Consider the following 17819-nt stretch of genomic DNA (forward strand, 5'->3'; position numbering starts at 1 on the left):
CAAATGAATAAATGACCATGGTAGAACATTGAGAAAAGGAAGTGGAATTGAAGGCGAACATGGAGAAAAATTGCACTTAGCTTTCAAAATGGAGAGAATTTCACTATTTTGTAAAATGATTTTGTCTAATTCTTACAACATGTCATTAAAAATGGTATTTTAGGCTGGGCGTGGTGGCTCATGCCTGTAATCCCAGCACTTTGGGAGGCCAAGGTGGGCGGATCACTTGAGGTTAGGAGTTTGAGACCAGCCTGGCCAACATGGTGAAACCCCGTCTTTACTACAAATACAAAAAAAAAAAAATTAGCCGTGCATGGTGGTGGGTTCCTGTAATCCCAGCTACTTGGGAGGCTGAGGCAGAAGAATCGCTTGAACCTGGGAGGCCGAGGTTGCAGTGAGCCGAGATCATGCCATTGTATTCCAGCCTGGGTGTCAAGAGCGATACTCTGTCTCAAAAAAAGTATTCTATTCTCCTTTTCCTTCTCCTCTTCCTCCTTTCTTTTCTTCCTTCTCCTTCCCCTTCTTCCCCCTTCCTCTCTTTCTTCTATCCCTTCCTCCTCCTTTTCCTCCTTTTTCCTTCATTTTCCTTTTCTTCCTTGTCCTATTCTTGGTCTTTTCTTTTGAGAGGCAGCTAATCCAAGGTTTGAGAAGATGAAAGAACTTCCCTGGAACCACACAGCTGGGAAGTAGGGAGGGGGAAGGAGGGATGGGAACAGGGCAGGAGTCCTTTGAGGATGGATCCTACGCCTGCCTCCCTGTCCTGACCCCGGAAAGCTGTGCTGACCAGGGCTGGGGAACAGGATGACTTTGAGGCGATTCCCTCTGAGGACACCGCTGTGTTTTGGCGATCCATGCCAGCCACTGTCCGGGGTATTCTGGGGGTGGGGAGAGCGAGGCGGCCCCACGCCGAGGCCTCAGGACCGTCTCTTCAGTTTGTCAGGTGTGCCTACGTCATCATCCTCATGGCCATTTACTGGTGCACAGAAGTCATCCCTCTGGCTGTCACCTCTCTCATGCCTGTCTTGCTTTTCCCACTCTTCCAGATTCTGGACTCCAAGCAGGTGAGCAGACCCAGGGGATCCTGGTGACTTCCTGGTTCTCCCCTTGCCTCTTTCTCTAGTGCCCCCTTTGAGCCATGCAGGCCTGAGGGTGACTGGAGAAGCTCCATTTGTGGATCCCCCTGGCAGGGAGACACCACTGGAGCCTGCATTCCCACTCCAAGCTGTCCCTGAAGTCAGCATCCGGGGACTTGGGTGGCTCACGAGTTTGGCAAGGGGCAGCCCTGATGGGGCCTCCGTGCCATGTTCTAGGTGTGTGTCCAGTACATGAAGGACACCAACATGCTATTCCTGGGTGGCCTCATCGTGGCCGTGGCCGTGGAGCGCTGGAACCTGCACAAGAGGATCGCCCTGCGCACGCTCCTCTGGGTGGGGGCCAAGCCTGCACAGTAATTACGCCTTCTCTCTGTTGACATGTGGCTCTGCGTGGGCCCCAGGGCTGGAAGGGGGTAGAGGGTGGTACGGACCAGACCACCCACTGGTGAGGACTGGCCATGGGATTACCTGGGCTTGGCTGGGTGGAGTGAGTTACAGCTTTAGCTGGAGACACCAGATGCACGTGTGGTGGTGGCCCATGGTGAGCAGCAGTAGGTAAGGGCCTCTGAATCCAGAGGAGGTGGGTCAGCAAGAGTCCTTGCAGGCTTGGAAGGCTTCCAGTGGGAGGCAGCTAGCTGCAGGGTTCCACAGGGAACAAATCAAATAGAGGCTGGATCAAGCTGTGCCTGATGAGGAAGGGGAAGCAGACCAGAAGTGGCTCAACTACCCAGCTCATGAGGAAGCAGAAAGTTCCTCTCTCCAAGCTGGGGCATCTATTCCCCCTGTAAAGAAGCTTCTTTTCTTCCCCGACATCACTCTGTATCCCAGCTTCTCTCTCCATTTCCAAGATCTCCCCTGCCAATCTAGCTGGCCATTTCCAGCTAAGCCATGGAGTCGATATAATCAATCATAATCATAATGGGTATGTTGAGTGTCTACACAGCCCCAGGCATGATACCAGGAGCTTATTCATTGCCTTATTTAATTCTCACCACAACTCTGAGAGCTGAGTATTCTTACCACCTACATTCTGTAGATGAGGCATTCCAGGCAGAGAGGGATAAAGTGATTTGCTCATAGTCATGTGGGGATTGGACCCAGCGTATCTGATAAGGCCTGTGTCCTCTCTAATCAAAAACTCAGGGCACATCTTCCTTTTGAGGCAATGTGTCCCCTCAATGTTGGCATGTCCTGGGCTCAGCCCTCGAGAGTCAGCTGCTGGTCAGTTCACAGTAAATTCCTCCTGAGTTGCCCATGTGTGGGGGTTGTGCCGGGCCCTGAGCACACACAGACTCCAGGCCGCCCTACAGGTGACCCATGCCTGGGGCTCCCTTGGTGCCTCAGACTCCCCTGAGCGGGTGACTTTGTGGCTCTCTGATCTCTGTTACCCATCCTGGCATTGATTCCTTCTAGTGATTGGTTTAGCATCAAATCAAAAGCCATTGTATTTTCCAGAAATGAGAGACCCCAAGAAAGTGGACCTCGAAGCCCTCAGAATTCTTGTTCTTGGCCCTCTTGAGTGGCCAGCGTGGGAGGCCACTCCAGTGGGTTTCATTCTTCAGCATGCTGGAGAGCTTCCCCTTCCAAACCCAAGTTCATCCACGATTCTCTCTCCTTCCTGCCACTTGGCTCCTCTGAGCAGCGTCTCCAGTTAGTCCAAGGCACTGCCTGTCCTGGGGGGTCACCTTGGTGCCTTGAAACACCATGTAGCAGCCTTGGTCCTTCTAAGATACCTCCAATCATGCAAACTCTCACCCTCCTCCTAGGCTGGGTCCCAGGCTTTGCTTTTATGGGTCCATAATGTCTACCTGTGTGGACACCAGCTTGGGTCCTGGTGGAGAAAAGCTCCTAGGTCCCTTCTTCAGGTTCCTACCCCCGGGTGAACTGGGAACACTGAGGAGGAGCCTGACTGCAGCAGGACATGCAGACTGAGAACAGGCAAGCTTTTTTCAATTTTTGAGACGGAGCCTTGTGCTGTTGCCCAGGCTGGAGTGCAATGGTACGATCTTGGCGCACTTCAACCTCTGCCTCCCGGTTTCAAGCAGTTCTCCTGCCTCAGCCTCCCGAATAGCTGGGATTACAGGTGCCTGCCACCATGTCTGGCTATTTTTTTTTTTTTGTATTTTTTTTTTAGTAGAGACAGGGTTTCACCATGTTAGCCAGGATGGTCTCGATCTCCTGACCTCGTGATCCGCCTGCCTAGGCCTCCCAAAGTGCTGGGATTATAGGCATGAGCCACCGTGCCCAGCCATGCAAGCTCCTTCTGTTCCTAGCCTTGTACAGCTAGGGTGTGTGGAGCCACAGAGCAGAGTCAGGCCCTGCCCTGCTCACAGCCTAAGGAGAGAGCAGACATTGAAACAGGTGCTTTGACCCCAGCACAATGATGATGAGAGTGGTGGGAAGGATTGAGAAGGGTGAGGCCAGCCCCACCTGGTGCACACTGAGAGGGTGGTCCAAAAGGAGGGACATTGTTTGGGCAGGTTCTGAGGGACCACAAGGAGTCTTCCTGATAGATGGCAGAGAAGGGAGCAGGGGTTATAAGCAAAGGGAGCCTGTTTTCTGAATACTGTTTGTGTGATCAGGTCCACTGCAGCGTGGAGGGGTCAAAGTGTATGTGTGGGGGAGACGGCGGGGGCGGAGTTCCAGCTGGGAGAAGAGTCACACTTCACCCAAGCTCCCTCCCCAGCTCACCCTACACCTACTCTGCTTAGCCCTTCTGAACTTCCGAGAGGTGCGGCAGGGTTTGGGGTGGGTGGGGATTTCCTAGCCAGAAGTGGGAAGCTGGGACTGCCTGCACGTGGAGTATTCCAGCACACCCTAGGGCAAGTTCCATATTGAGTTGGCACCATCTGGATGCCTGGGCTTCCCCTGCTAGATGGTGGGGCAGGGGTGCTCCTTAGAACCACGACTGGATCTGAGGCCTCTTGGTAACCCCAGCAGCAAACACAGTAGACATCAGTAATGTATGTGGGAGAAGCAGGAGGGAGAGAGGAAGGGAGGAGGCAAAGGACGGAAGAAGGGAGGGAGGGAAGGCCACGAACCTGTCATCCCTATTCAAATAGCCAGTCTTGAACTGGCCCCAACACCTGTGCAACCCCGCAGGGGTGGACCCCGTCCATGGTTGCTCCCTGGGAAGTGTTGGGGGGTAGGGTGGGGATTCTCTGGCTTTCCTCCCTGCCCCTCCTCTGCAGGCTGATGCTGGGCTTTATGGGTGTCACAGCCTTCCTGTCCATGTGGATCAGCAACACGGCCGCCACAGCCATGATGGTGCCCATTGTGGAGGCCATGCTGCAGCAGATGGAAGCCACAAACACAGCCACTGAGGCCGGCCTGGGGGCCCTGGAGCTGGCGGACAAGGGCAAGTCCAATGAGCTGCCAGGTGAGCCCCTGGCGGCACTGCCAGGCTGCAACAGCAGCCTTCCCCTCCCTCTGTTGGCAAACGCTTTGGCCACCTCCTTCTCCCTGTCTGCTTCCTGAAGCCCTCCTTTAAATACGCATAGAGAAAACAATTAGAAAATGCTGTTGTCATCAGTTTTAGGAATGGGATTCTTGCATAAAAGTTGGATCCTTTAATAGAGCTTTGAAATCAATGTGTCCACTCGATTATTCATTTGGGCATCTTTTGAGCATTTACTGGGTGCCCCTCACTCCTTGCTAGGCCTGCTCATCCTCAAGGAGCCCTTCTCTGACCTTCTTGAGTAGCTCAAATCCTTCCACTCTCTGCTCCCATGGAGCTTGGTCTTGGTGTCCCATGCTTGCTTCCCTGCTAGGTGCCAAGCTCAGGGAGGGCAAGTTAGTATCTGCCTTGCCATCTACCATGTTCCTTACCATCCCAGGCACGGTGCGGTAGACACAGGGTCTGTGGCTGATGGCCTGATTGCCAGACCCAGGGCAAGGTCCTGGGGCTACAGACAGGAGTCGGGCACATCCCTGCTGACAACTCTTATGGAACCCAATGGGGCAGCTAAATCAGCAGGGCTGGGATGTCCCAATCCTCAGGTCAGCAGCAGAGTCAGGAGCTGGGGCTGGGTGGGCAGCCCCCATCAGCGGCTTAGCTAACAGTGCTGTGCCCACCACAGGGAACCAAGTGATTTTTGAAGGCCCTCCTCTGGGGCAGCAGGAGGACCGAGAGCGAAAGAGGATGTGCAAGGCCATGACCCTATGTGTTTGCTACGCGGCCAGCATTGGGGGTACCGCCACCCTGACTGGGACAGGACCCAACGTGGTGCTCCTGGGCCAGATGAACGAGTGAGTCCTTGGTCACATTGGGGACAACAAAGTGGGTACCAGGGCTGGAGGGACCTGCCCACGTCTCTCTCCTCCTCCGCAGGGTCCTGGAGCTCGAGGCAGCCAGATCTGGCCTGGGAGAGCCTGGCAGGGGTAGAAAGATGTGGCCCCTTCCAGCCTCTGTGTCCTGGCACCCCTGTGCCCACACAGAAGCCCATAGGGAGCTAATGCCAAGGAGCTAACACCCAAGTCCACTTTCTGCTCTGATGCAAGTCCTACCATCTCCCCTGGGCTCAGGGATTCTGGCTCAGAGAGTGACTGTGGATTGAACTCTGAGCTAAAGTCATAAGAGATGACAATGTACTCCTAGACGCTGGGTCCTTGGTTGAAACTTGTAGAAAACAGACACCTCTAAAAGACTCCCCACCACTCCCTTGGATCACTCCCTGTGCTTGTTAATGGTGATGGTCCCATGATATCTGAGGCCTACAGATGCCATGAAGGGCTGGGGTTGGGTCATTCAAGGCCTCACTGCTTCCTTATGGTCCCACAAATTGCCTTTGAGGTGACAGGTCCCCTTGTGAGGTGTCAGCTGAACCATGAGATGGTTTGGAATTTTCCAGCCTTGGCCACAAAGGGACACAGGCCATGAGGACCCCATGTCTGTGCCTGGCCTTCTGCTGGGTGGGACTGGGATCACAAGAGGGAGAGAAAGCTGGACCCTGCCACAGGATATTCATGGTCTGTTGAGGGTGGCAAGATGCCGGGGGGTTCCAGGCACGTCTGGTAAATAAATGCATTAATTGAGGTATGTGCTAATTGCAGTGGGCAGGAATGAAAATAAGGAGGTGCCATCCAGTGCAGACAGGAGCCTGGATAGGGGTGGGATGGGCAGTGGGCACAGGAAGTAGGAGGTGGCAAGGACAGGCCTGGAGCCTGGCTGGGTAGAAACTTGAGCTTCAACAACCTGTTGGTTTTAATGTCAGGAGTGTTTTCCGTAATGATATCCTTATAGTTCTCTGGTAACTTTCTCTGGGAGGAGCAGCCTGTCTAGGCTGGGTGGGGAAAGCTCTGTGTCTGCTTTGACACTCTGTTTTTTTTGAGAAAGAGTCTTGCTTTGTTGCCCAGGCTGGCATGCAGTGGTGCGATGTCAGCTCACTGCAACCTCTGCCTCCCCGGTTCAAGCAATTCTCCTGCCTTAGCTTCCCAAGTAGCTGAGATTATAGGCATGTGCCACCACGCTAGGCTAATTTGTGTGTGTGTGTATGTGTGTGTGTGTTTTTAGTAGAATCGGGGTTTCACCGTATTGGCCAGGCTGGTCTTGAACTCTCCTGAGCTTGTGATCTGTCTGCCTCGGCCTCCTAAAGTGCTGGGATTTCAGGTGTGAGCCACTGCACCTGGCCTGCTTTGACATTCTTGAGCTAAAGGAGACAGCCCCTGGGGCTAGCAGAGCCTAGGGAATGAGAGGCAGAGCCTGCCGCAGAAGTGACCGTTCTCCAGCCTCCACTCTGGGAAGCTTTTGAGGCTTGCTTTGCCAAGGGTTGGGGAGGGCATCCTTTGCAGAAACCTACAGGGTGAAATTGCTGAGGTCTCTCTTCGGATCCCCAAAGCTATCAGCCAAATTACATGCATATGTATACAAAGGTGTATTTTTCTGGAGGGATGAGCCGCAGCGTTCATGAGACTCTTAGCAAGGCCTGGACACATAGAAGGGTCAGTGGGTCATTTCTTGGCCTTGTCTTGTGCTGTGGCCATGTTCTGTGTTCCCACTCAGTTAGGGGATAATGCTTAGCAATGGACTTGGTGGCTAGACCTCAGGAGGATATGGCCTCCACTCAGGCCCACCTCTCAGGGCCCAGCTGCTGGTCTGCTCCCCACACACAGGGCCTGGCCCACTCCCTGCAGCTCAGCATCTGAGGTGGGGACCGGTGTCTCCTTTGCAGATTATTTCCTGACAGCAAGGACCTGGTGAACTTTGCCTCCTGGTTTGCATTTGCCTTTCCCAACATGCTGATAATGCTCCTGCTCTCCTGGCTGTGGCTCCAGTGTATTTACATGAGATTCAAGTAAGTTTGAGCTGCTCACAGCCTGATGATAAATGATGCCTAATGATGCCTCAAGGCTGCAGAAAAGCCTTCAGACTCCGCAGGCGGGTTTACACAGGCCTTCCTCTGGCCCTGACCTTCCTCCAGCCCGTCTCTCGCTAGTCTGCCCTCCTGTTCCTTCAACCCTGGGCTGCTCTCTGAGCTTCCGCACACATGATCCCCTCTTCCTGGAATGCCATTCTCTACCTTCCCACCTCCTCAGCCTTCAAGGCCAGTGCAAATGCTGCTTCCCTGAATTTCCCCCCACCCCCCATTCCATCTCTGAGCTGTCCCTGGTCATATCACAGCCCTATCCTTCAGTATCTGCATTCGGGTTCCAGTGACTTAGAATTCCTCCAGAGCCACTGTGATGCCGGGCACAGCTCCTGGCACAGCTCTGGCACAGGGAGGAAGAGTGAGTGGGTTAAAACAATTAAAGATAAGCTGGTCCCCACGTGCCTGTTTGATATTACCGGACAAGCTTCCTCTTGCCCATGTGGGTCCATCAGGCCAGGTCACAGCAAATCTGTGACTCAGCTCTGAGCTAAGCTCATATGCTCTGTGCCTCAATTCACAGGGAGTTTAAGCCAAGTAAAACCAGGAGTGATGACGTCCAAATCAATCCAAACCTAGACCTTTACTGCATGCCTCTGGTGTTCCCAGCAGTGTGTGGGTCCTGGAAAGTTTACCTTCCCGTTCCCAGCACACAGGCAAGTTCATCAGAGGCCACTTTTGATGGCAGCCAGACTTTGGACAGGAACCATGACTGGTGGCTTGCAAATATCTAAAAAAAGTTATTGTTCTTTTAGAACACACAAATTTATCTGTGGTGCAAGGGTGAACATGCCACAGCAGGATAGAAAGTGCTCAGCTCTGAGCTAAGTGCATATGCTCTATGCCTCAATCCACACAGAACTCAAGCCAAGTAAAAACAGGGGAAGATGTGACCAGAGGGAAGAGACTGCAGAGCCGAGAGGCAAAAGTGCCCACAGAAACCTATGATTTCATGAGGAAAATAGGGAATTTTCCTAAGTCTTCTTCTGAAGGAGGAACTGTTTTGAAAACTGCCATTAAAATGTTGCTATACAGGCTGGGCACGGTGGCTCACAGCTGTAATCCCAACGTTTTGGGAGGCCGAGGTGGGCAGATCTCCTGAGTCAGGAGTTTGTAACCAGCCTGGCCAACAAGGTGAAACCCCATCTCCACTAAAAATACAAAAATTAGCTGGGTGTGGTGGCCCACACCTCTAGTCACAGCACTTTGGGACGCTGAGATGGGCAGATGGCCTGAGGTCAGGAGTTCGAGACCAGCCTGGCTAACATGGTAAATGAAACCCCATCTTTACTAAAAGTACAAAAATTGGCCGGGCGTGGTGGGACGTGCCTGTAATCCCAGCTACTTGGAAGGCTGAGGCAGGAGAATTGCTTGAACACGGGAGGCGGAGGTTATAGTGAAATGAGATCGTGCCATTGCACTCCAGCCTGGGTGACAGAGCGAGACTCCGTCTCAAAGTTACTATACACATTCAAAACAGTTATAATAATGATAGTAAGAATAATAATTTTATTTTTTGAGGCGGATTCTCACTCTGTCACCCAGGCTGGAGTGCAGTGGCACAATCTCAGTTCACGGCAACCTCCGCCTCCTGGGTTCAAGTAATTCTCCTGCCTCAGCCTCCTGAGTAGCTAGGACTATAGGCTCATGCCACCATATCTGGCTAATTTTTGTATTTTTAGTAGAGACGAGGCTTCACCATGTTGGCCAGGATGGTCTCAATCTCTTGACCTCGTGATCCGCCCTCCTTGGCCTCCCAAAGTGCTGGGATTACAGGAGTGAGCCACCGCACGCAGCCAACAATAACAGTGTTAATGATCATTGCCCAAACCTCACTCTGTCCTACCTGTGGACGGGGAAGGGAAGCTGCTCACATGGCTGCCTGGCCACCTTTGACAGCAGCTCTCTCTGCCCTGCGTCTTGCATCGATACCAAAGTCCTGTTCATTTGCTCACATCCATCTAACAGGCCTCCCAGGAGATGATCTCGAACCTGCTGCCAGTGGGCATCTGTGTCTCCTCATGGGGCAATAGAAATAATCATGGCTAACGTTTATTGATTGTTCATGATGTGCCAGACACAATTTTGAGCACTTTTTTTTTTTTTTTTGAGATGGAATTTCACTCTGTCGCCCAGGCTGGAGTGCAGTGGCACGATCTTGGCTCACTGCAACCTCCGCCTCCCAGGTTCAAGCGATTCTCCCTGCCTCAGCCTCCTGAGTAGCTGGGATTGCAGTCACCCGCCACCACCCCCAGCTAATTTTTGTATTTTGAAATAGAGACGGGGTTTTGCTATGTTGGCCAGACTGGTCTTGAACTCCTGACTTCAGCTGATCTGCCCGCTTCAGTCTCCCAAAGTGCTGGGATTATGTAAGCCACCTCGCCTGGCCTGAGCACTCTTAAACTTAATTAATTTTCATAACAACCTATGAGGTTGGCACTATTATTATTATTCCTAATTTACAGACCAGGCAACTGAGGCATGGAGAGGTGATGTCGTGTACACAGGGTTGTGTCACAGGGAAGCAGGGAACTGAGACTTGAGCCTAGGCACTTTGGCTCCACTGTATGACAACCCCTCCTGGGGAGGCTGAGGGTTGCTGCCCTTAGTTGCCTCTAGACATAAGCATGACCAGGTGTCAGAGCATTAGTTGCGGCCCAGGGGCTGCCCTAGAACCCTAAGGCCCACTGAGGAAGAGGAGGAAGATGGCATGGCATTGGGACCACAAGGGCATCATCAGCTTCTTTTCTGGCCAGAGGTGGATGTCAGGGCCCTGGAGATTCACAGCCAAGAACCTGAAGCTGTAGTCCACCCAGCCTGGCATGGCCTTCTTATTGACTGGCAGGGGAGCCTGGGAGTGTCTGCAGCAGGGGGCTTCTGAGCATGCTCGCAGTGGGGTGTGTATCTGCAGCCCAGTCCCACCCCCTCCTGACAGCCACTCCAGTTTAGACGCCTGCAGTGTGGCTGGCCAGGGTGGCTCACAGGAGCTTTGTTTTGGTTCCAGATCTGGAAGGTAGAGGACAGCTTTTACATTTGGTTTGAGTGATGGGAACAGCGTTGTGGCCCAGGCCATGTCCTACCGCAAACTAGGACCTGGTGATCCCTGCCTGCCTTGTGGCCTCATAGATCTCCCCTCCTGAGGCCAGGGAGCACCTGTCTCTACTGCAGGATGCAGCTGCACTGTCAGCTCTTGCTCCCACTTGAGTTCCTCATCTGAATGGCCGTGGAGAACAAGGTTAAGGTCTTGGCCTCTAGCCTAATCCAGAAAAACTACCTTGCTGAGGAGTCTAGTGTAGCCTCCTAGACTATATCTAGCAAAGGGGGCCAGACCCCACCGCAGGACCACCGAGAACTACGTGGGATATTATTACTGGTTATACCTAACTGTCCCAACCAGGCTCATCTCCTGGAATAGGTACGAGGGTTTTGGGACCTCTGTCAGGGCAGAGGTACTCAAGGCTCAAGAATCTCTTCCCTCTTCTTGGCTCTGCAGCATATTCAGTCCAGGTTCACTGGAGGGCGTCTTGGTGAAGGCAGAAAGACACTGCGGTCCCCGCCTCTGATCCCGACCTAGGTCCCTCACAGGTCAACTGGATCCATTGGCTTGCATCTCATGCCAGTCTGGTAGTCATCAGATGAAATTAACCCAGAGATGAGAGCAAAGCTGCTTAGCACGGGAGACTGAAGGCTTGGCGGTACCCTGTGGGCACCAGCATTGGACGACTGCATATTCCATGCAGCCTCAGAGTCTGCAACTACTGTGCTGTTGGGGATGAGCTGCCAGCACCAAATGTAGGCTCTGGGTCCTGGGCCACTAGGAATAGCAAGGTCACCCCTTATCCTAGAAACCTGAAGCCCTTGGCTGAGCCCCAGAGTCTCTAGAACGACAAGTGGCAGCAGATGTGAGGTGCTTGGTAGATCACAAACTTTACCAAGGGCATGACAGCAGAGAGGCTCCCTCTGACACCAGTAGAGTCATCCTCATGCCCAGTGTCTAGAGAATGTCCCTGGCAGGGGACCCTCACGACACAGAGCCTTGCCCCCTTGCCAGCAGGGAGATCCTGGCCAGCTGTGCAGACCCGAGATCCGATCAGTGTTTCCTCTTTTCTTGACCCCTGAGCACCCCAGAAAGCCATGTCCTGATGTCCTGGTGTCCCCATGCTCTGGGCCAAGCCACCATCACACCAACACTTGACCCACAATCTCCAAGGCTATTTACATCCAGCACTGGCTTTGGGAATGAGCACCTATTCCATCAACCCCTGTCCTCCTAGGATTATGTCTTAGGGGCCCCTGAAGGGCTCTCCCAAGGGACGGCTCCCCAAGGACAATACTCTTGGCCTTGCCCACCCCTTCAAATCAATAGTGGCTAGAACTGGAATGTGTGAATGCAATCTTCAGAAACTGGGGCCCCTGTGCATGCCTTAGTCCCGTGCACAGGGGCCCCAGTTATCCCCTCTCCACAGCTGAGCTACCCTCTGCATCTCCTCCAAGAACCTCCTTTCGTCTCTGCCTCCTCATGCCAACGCCACTTTAGGGGAGGCCCTGCAGGACACCCTGGGCAATGGACACTGGTCCTAAGGAAGCCCATCCAGGATGGAGGTGCCCATCCTGGGCTGGCTTCCTTCCTGCCCTAGCCATGCCTGCTGCTAGCCCCAGGGCCTCCTGAATCCCTCATCCTGCACCTCCAGCTCCTGGGAATGCAAAGACCCATTCTGCTCCTTACCAGCCCTGTCTGCCAGGATTCATACTCACTCCCTGTGTCTTACTGAGCCACCTCGGTGATGGGGTTGGCATCCCAACACCATCAAAGCTCCAGGTTGAGGTGGAAGGAGGGAGACTTGGGAAAGATGTGAGGGAGCCCTGGTCCCACCTTGAGCAGGCTCTGGGACTTCTTATGGCCTTTCCCCAAGTGACCCTGGAGCAGCCAGTCTCCAGGTGACTGGGCACCTGCCAAGACCCTCCAGCTTCTCTACAGAGACTTTTCCCTACTATATTCTGGGATGGAAGAACAGGAGAGGGAAAGAGGCAGGAAGGGCCTTTCTCCAGGCCCCACAGCAGGCAAGGGCAGCATTATGTGTCTTTCTGCCACATTCTGCTGTAGAACGTTTATGCTCCATCTGACCAGCACATGAGCCAACCAGTCTGCTCTGCCCTTCTCTCATCTTTGCATTCTCCAGTTTTAAAAAGTCCTGGGGCTGTGGGCTAGAGAGGAAGAATAATGAGAAGGCTGCTCTCAAGATGCTGCAGGAGGAGTACAGGAAGCTGGGGCCCTTCTCCTTCGCGGAGGTCAACGTCCTGATCTGCTTTCTCCTGCTGGTCGTCCTGTGGTTCTCCCGAGACCCCGGCTTCATGCCCGGCTGGCTGACTGTCGCCTGGGTGGAGGGTGAGACAAAGTAAGTCTTTGATTCAATAGAAATCGCTGGCTTAGGGTTGGGTGCGCTGGCTCACGCCTGTAATCCCAACACTTTGGGAGGTCGAGGCAGGCGGATCACAAGGTCAGGAGATCGAGACCATCCTGACTAACACGGTGAAACGCCGTCTCTACTGAAAATACAAAAAATTAGCTGGGCGTGGTGGTGTAGGCCTGTAGTCCCAGCTACTTGGGAGGCTGAGGCAGGAGGATCGCTTGAACCTGGGAGGCAGAGGTTGCAGTGAGCTGAGATTGCACCACGGCACTCCAGCCTGGGCGACAGAGTGAGACTCCATCTCAAACAAAACAAAACAAAAACAAAAACAGAAAAAAAAAGAAAAAGAACTTGCTGGCTTAGTGCACTGGTGCCTAAATGCTGCAGTTCTTAGCTACAGGTGGCAAGAGGAATGTGGGCTAGACACTCATGCTTGGTCAAGGTTTCTCTTTTTTTGGGAGTTGGGTTTCAGAGAGCACTCTGTTGGTTTCATGACTTATTTTTGTGTTTTGACCAAGCTTTACAATAAGACCCCAAATGTGTTCCTGTGGTAACCTCTCCTCCCTGAGTAAGCTGAGCAGAAAATACTTGGCCAGGCAGGGTGGCCAGAGCTGTGCTGAGAGAGATTTCTTGGGCCAGGATTAGGGCTCCCAGAGTTCTGGTTTCTAAATCTCTGCTCTGCCATCTTCCCTTTCTTATCTTTACATCTGGTCAAATCCCTCCAAAGGCACACATCCAGGGAGTTTCATAGACAGAGGCTTGGCAAAGTGGGTACATGTAGTTTCTCTCCTGGCTAAGATGCTGTCAGAATGGAAGAAAGATTGAGAAACATGTACATCCTAGAAAAAGCGAAAGATGTGGGCAGGGAGATGCTGCCTATGATGGCCATTTCGCTTTGAAGGTTGGCTTGGGTCAGCACCAAAGTCCTGTGGCCACCCTGGTGAACCCAAAATTCTAGAGAACCTGGTCAAGAAGAGGTCCTGAAATACACCTATGGAGAATGCATGCACCGAGAGAGGGAAGGAGGCTGTTTAGGGTCACCCAAAGTTGGTGGCCAAGAGTGTGGGCATCTTGATTTCTAGCCAGGACTAAGTCTACCACACCATACTTGACCTTGACTTTTAGGGCTATATGAGCCTGTTTCTTTGCATAGGAGAATTTAGACATAGAACTGCTGGTGTTGGAATGGCTTTGTTGAGTGACTGTCATTGCAGCAGCTGAGTTGTGCTTTTCCTCACCTAGGTATGCCTCCGATGCCACTGTGGCCATCTTTGTGGCCATCCTGCTATTCATTGTGCCTTCACAGAAGCCCAAGTTCAACTTCTGCAGCCAGACTGAGGAAGGTAAGGCTCCTGTCCTGATCTTCTAGTCATCAGGACTGGAGCGCAGGAAGCAAAGGATTACTATGGGATGCCCTGGGCTCTGGAGGGAGAAAATCCATCATAACCAAGAGGATTAGCTACATAACAAAAGCCCAGGAGACAGTGGCTTTCAAGCCACTGGTGGTATTATTTAGTGCAAAATGTCTTCTCTTTTGCTTTTTAAACACTTGAAATTTTATTTATATTGCAACAGGAACAGAAAATGTTTTAAATTTCCCATAACAACCATCAGTAATTTTTTGTTTTCTCTCTTCCTCCATATCTTTGCTAATATGCATATATATTACATTATAATCAAAACACAAACAGTTTGAATCCTATTTCTTTGTTGTTTCTTCTTCTGCTTTTGATTGACAGTACACTATAAACATTTCTCACTATTGCTATGGTCCTCAAGTATATTTTCTCTAATAATGGTATTATATTGCGTAGAGGGGATATAATCGTTCTCCTGTTATAGAACATTTTGGGTGTTTTGAATTTTTTATTTTCAGAAATTAATGTTTTCTTGTATATAGCTTTTCCTTTGAGGGTTATTTCTCCTTTAGGATAAACTTCTAGGAGTAATATTGCTGGGGCAGTAGAATATAAAGTCTTAATGGCTCTTAAAATGTATGGCCAAATTGCTTTTCAAAAAGGTTGTACCAATTTCTCATGCTATTGGCAGTGTGAGTCATAGTTTGACCATATCCTCACCAGCAATGCATATATATTAGTGTAAACTTTAGCTCATTTATAGGTAGGAGATGGTACCCTGTTGTTCTTATTGGCTTGATTTCCCCTTGATATTAGATTTCTTTTGTCTTCTAATGCTGCTCTGGGGTGTGTGTGTGTGTGTGTGTGTGTGTATGTGTGTGTGTTTATTTTTCTTCTCAGAAAGGAAAACTCCATTTTATCCCCCTGCCCTGCTGGATTGGAAGGTCACCCAAGAGAAAGTGCCCTGGGGCATAGTGCTGCTACTAGGGGGCGGATTTGCTCTGGCTAAAGGATGCGAGGTAACTTTTCCAGCCACAGGCTGCCTAGAGCCCTCTTCTTTGACAAGAGGGTGACATTTCTCTACCCTCCCACCTCTGAGCTTGTGTGTTTCTGTGCCTGTATCAAACTGCACATTCCTTGAGAACAGGGACTCTACACCACACATAGGGCCTGGAAGATAGAAAGTAACCTTTGAGTGATTGCAGGAGTGAGTGAATGAGTGATCCTGGTTAGCCAAGAGGGTCAGAGGACACTGTCAGGTACCCTCTGGGGGTTGATATTAGTGACCTCTGCTTTGATTTTTCTGAGGGAAATCTTTCTTTCAAGTCCTTGCCAATATTGTTTGCTACTACCTTTGGTTGTTCAGCTGGCTGAGCTCTTTGTTAAAACGGTAGCTACTTCAAACTTTTTCTTTAGCTAAGTAGGTAGCAGCATAGGAGGAGAGGAACATTTTGGAAAATACACAAAAATATAACTTTCTCTACTTCCCTCCTAGCGAAGAAATGAGCCAGAGGGAGGGCTGAACCAGCTTGCTGCTGCTGTCCTCCAACCAACTGTCCACCCATTCAGGAGTGTAATAGATAGACATGGTCTTGTTATTGCTGTTTCCTCACTATCTAGGACACAGCTTGGTGCCTAGTGGGTGCTAAATTTCTGTGGGGGTGAAATAATCCATCCATCTAGTCATCTCTTGATCCATTCATCCATGCATCTATTCAAGTCTCCATCCATGCATCCATCCATCCATTCATCCAGCCAGCCAGCCATCTACCCATCTATCTACCCATCCATCCATCCATCCACCTACCCATCCATCTATCCATTCATCCATTCACCCATCCATCCATCCATCCACCGAACCATCCATCTACCCTGTCATCTATCCATCTATCCATCCATCCACCCACCCACCTATCCATCCATCCATCCACCGAGCCATCCATCTACCCTCTCATCTATCCATCTATCCATCCATCCACCCACCCACCTATCCATCCATCCATCCATCTATTCATCCAGCCAGCCATCATCCCTCCATCCATCCCTCCCTCCATCCATCCATCCATCCATCCATCCATCCATCCAACATTCCTATTATGTCCCTAGTGTTAGGCCAGGCACAGAGATTACAGAGGAGATTGAGATATGGTCCCTGTTCTTGACAGACTTCAAGACTAGGGAGGGGCACATATGTGGAAGGGCATTTCAGGAAGTGGGACCCAAGCAAGGGAGAAAATATGAGGTATTTAGCTGAGGAGAAGTAGAAGATGAGGCTAGTGAGGCTACCAGAAGCCACTTCTCTGAGAGCCCCAAGATAGCAGGGTGTGAACTGGATCATGAAGGCAATAGACAGCCACTAAAGGACTGAGGCCAGGGGGTGAGTTGGTCAGATCTGCAGGTCAGGAAATCACTCTGATGTCTGGAGTCGGGGCCTGGGATGGGCAGGGCATGGAGGAGAACTAGCGGAGACTCTGCAGCCTTCATTTCATTCAGGCTCAGAACTTTGGACTCTGTGGGCGTTCTCTCCTTGACATTCCCTCCTCCTCTGGACCCCAGCACAGCACCATCTCCAGCTTCCCTTGAGACTCGGACTATTCCTGCTCAGCTTCTGTTGCTGACTTCTCCTCTGTTCTCCATGAAATAGGAGTGTCCGTCCAGGCTCTGTCGTTGGCCTCTCCTCTCTTTACACCTCGTTCTCTCCCTGGACAATCTCTTCTCAGCTCAAAGCCCTAAATCTAAACCCTCAATTTCTGGTCAAAATGAATCCCCTGAGCTTCCAAAACTGTGGAGGACTTAAGAGGAGGAGATGGATGTGAGACGTTTGGGTGACTTGGTGGCTGAGTGGGTATAAGGAATGAGGGGAACACAGACCTGGCAGCATGGTTCCCAGCCTTCTGGGTTTGGACAGCTGGTGGATGGTGAGTCTGTTCACCAAACTGGGAGACTCAGAGAAAGAAGCAGATTCTGGGCCATCGAGGATGAATGCAGGGTGGCGCATATTGAGTCTGTTGTGCTCATGGGACATCTGGGTGGACATTTTCAGAAGGCATATGGGTGTGTAAATCCAGATAGTAGGCCAGCTGGCTGGAAGTACAGATTTAGGAGACAGCAGAGAGGATGGGGATGAAAATGGTGGGAATGGATGAGGTCACCTATGAGGTGTAGAGAAAGAGGGTCAGGAGGAGAGGATGGGCCAAGCTTACTCTGGCCCTGAAGGAACTGCAAGCCAGGAGCCCTGCAATAACTGCCCTCCTGGTGCTTCCCAGGCCTCGGGGTTGTCTGAGTGGATGGGGAAGCAGATGGAACCCTTGCACGCAGTGCCCCCAGCAGCCATCACTTTGATCTTATCCTTGCTCGTTGCCGTGTTCACTGAGTGCACAAGCAACGTGGCCACCACCACCCTGTTCCTGCCCATCTTTGCCTCCATGGTAAGTAACCTAATGGTGAGGAGGGGCCCTTCCATTTCACAGGAAGCTGTCAACACATGGCCATGTTCTGGGTCCCTAAAGAGGTAGCAGTCCAGGCCAGAGCCAGACCAGGCTTTGGAGACCCAGGTCTGGCTGTGACGTGGATTTGTGGACCCTGGATGCCTCT

At 51.7% G+C, this 17819-nt stretch overlaps 1 protein-coding gene across 7 annotated transcripts in view; it reads left to right on the forward strand.

Annotated features, from left to right (window-relative positions):
• The window catches only part of SLC13A5 (solute carrier family 13 member 5), a 31878-nt gene that overhangs the window by 7509 nt on the left and 6550 nt on the right, over positions 1–17819 (forward strand). For 4 of the 7 annotated variants that reach the window (XM_032280585.1, XM_032280588.1, XM_032280589.1 and 1 more), the window contains exons 2-10: positions 933–1061; positions 1311–1447; positions 4286–4473; positions 5174–5342; positions 7265–7387; positions 12640–12855; positions 14110–14210; positions 15126–15244; positions 17492–17653. In XM_032280585.1, the coding sequence (XP_032136476.1) occupies positions 933–1061; positions 1311–1447; positions 4286–4473; positions 5174–5342; positions 7265–7387; positions 12640–12855; positions 14110–14210; positions 15126–15244; positions 17492–17653 (1344 nt within the window). The remainder of the gene's footprint in view (positions 1–932; positions 1062–1310; positions 1448–4285; positions 4474–5173; positions 5343–7264; positions 7388–12639; positions 12856–14109; positions 14211–15125; positions 15245–17491; positions 17654–17819) is intronic. The other 3 variants (XM_032280586.1, XM_032280587.1, XM_032280591.1) reach the window with 3 other exon arrangements.

This window comes from Sapajus apella, unplaced genomic scaffold, assembly GCF_009761245.1.
Source record: "Sapajus apella isolate SASKATOON/1434 unplaced genomic scaffold, GSC_monkey_1.0 scaffold12, whole genome shotgun sequence".
In the NCBI taxonomy this organism is placed as follows: Eukaryota; Metazoa; Chordata; class Mammalia; order Primates; family Cebidae; genus Sapajus; species Sapajus apella.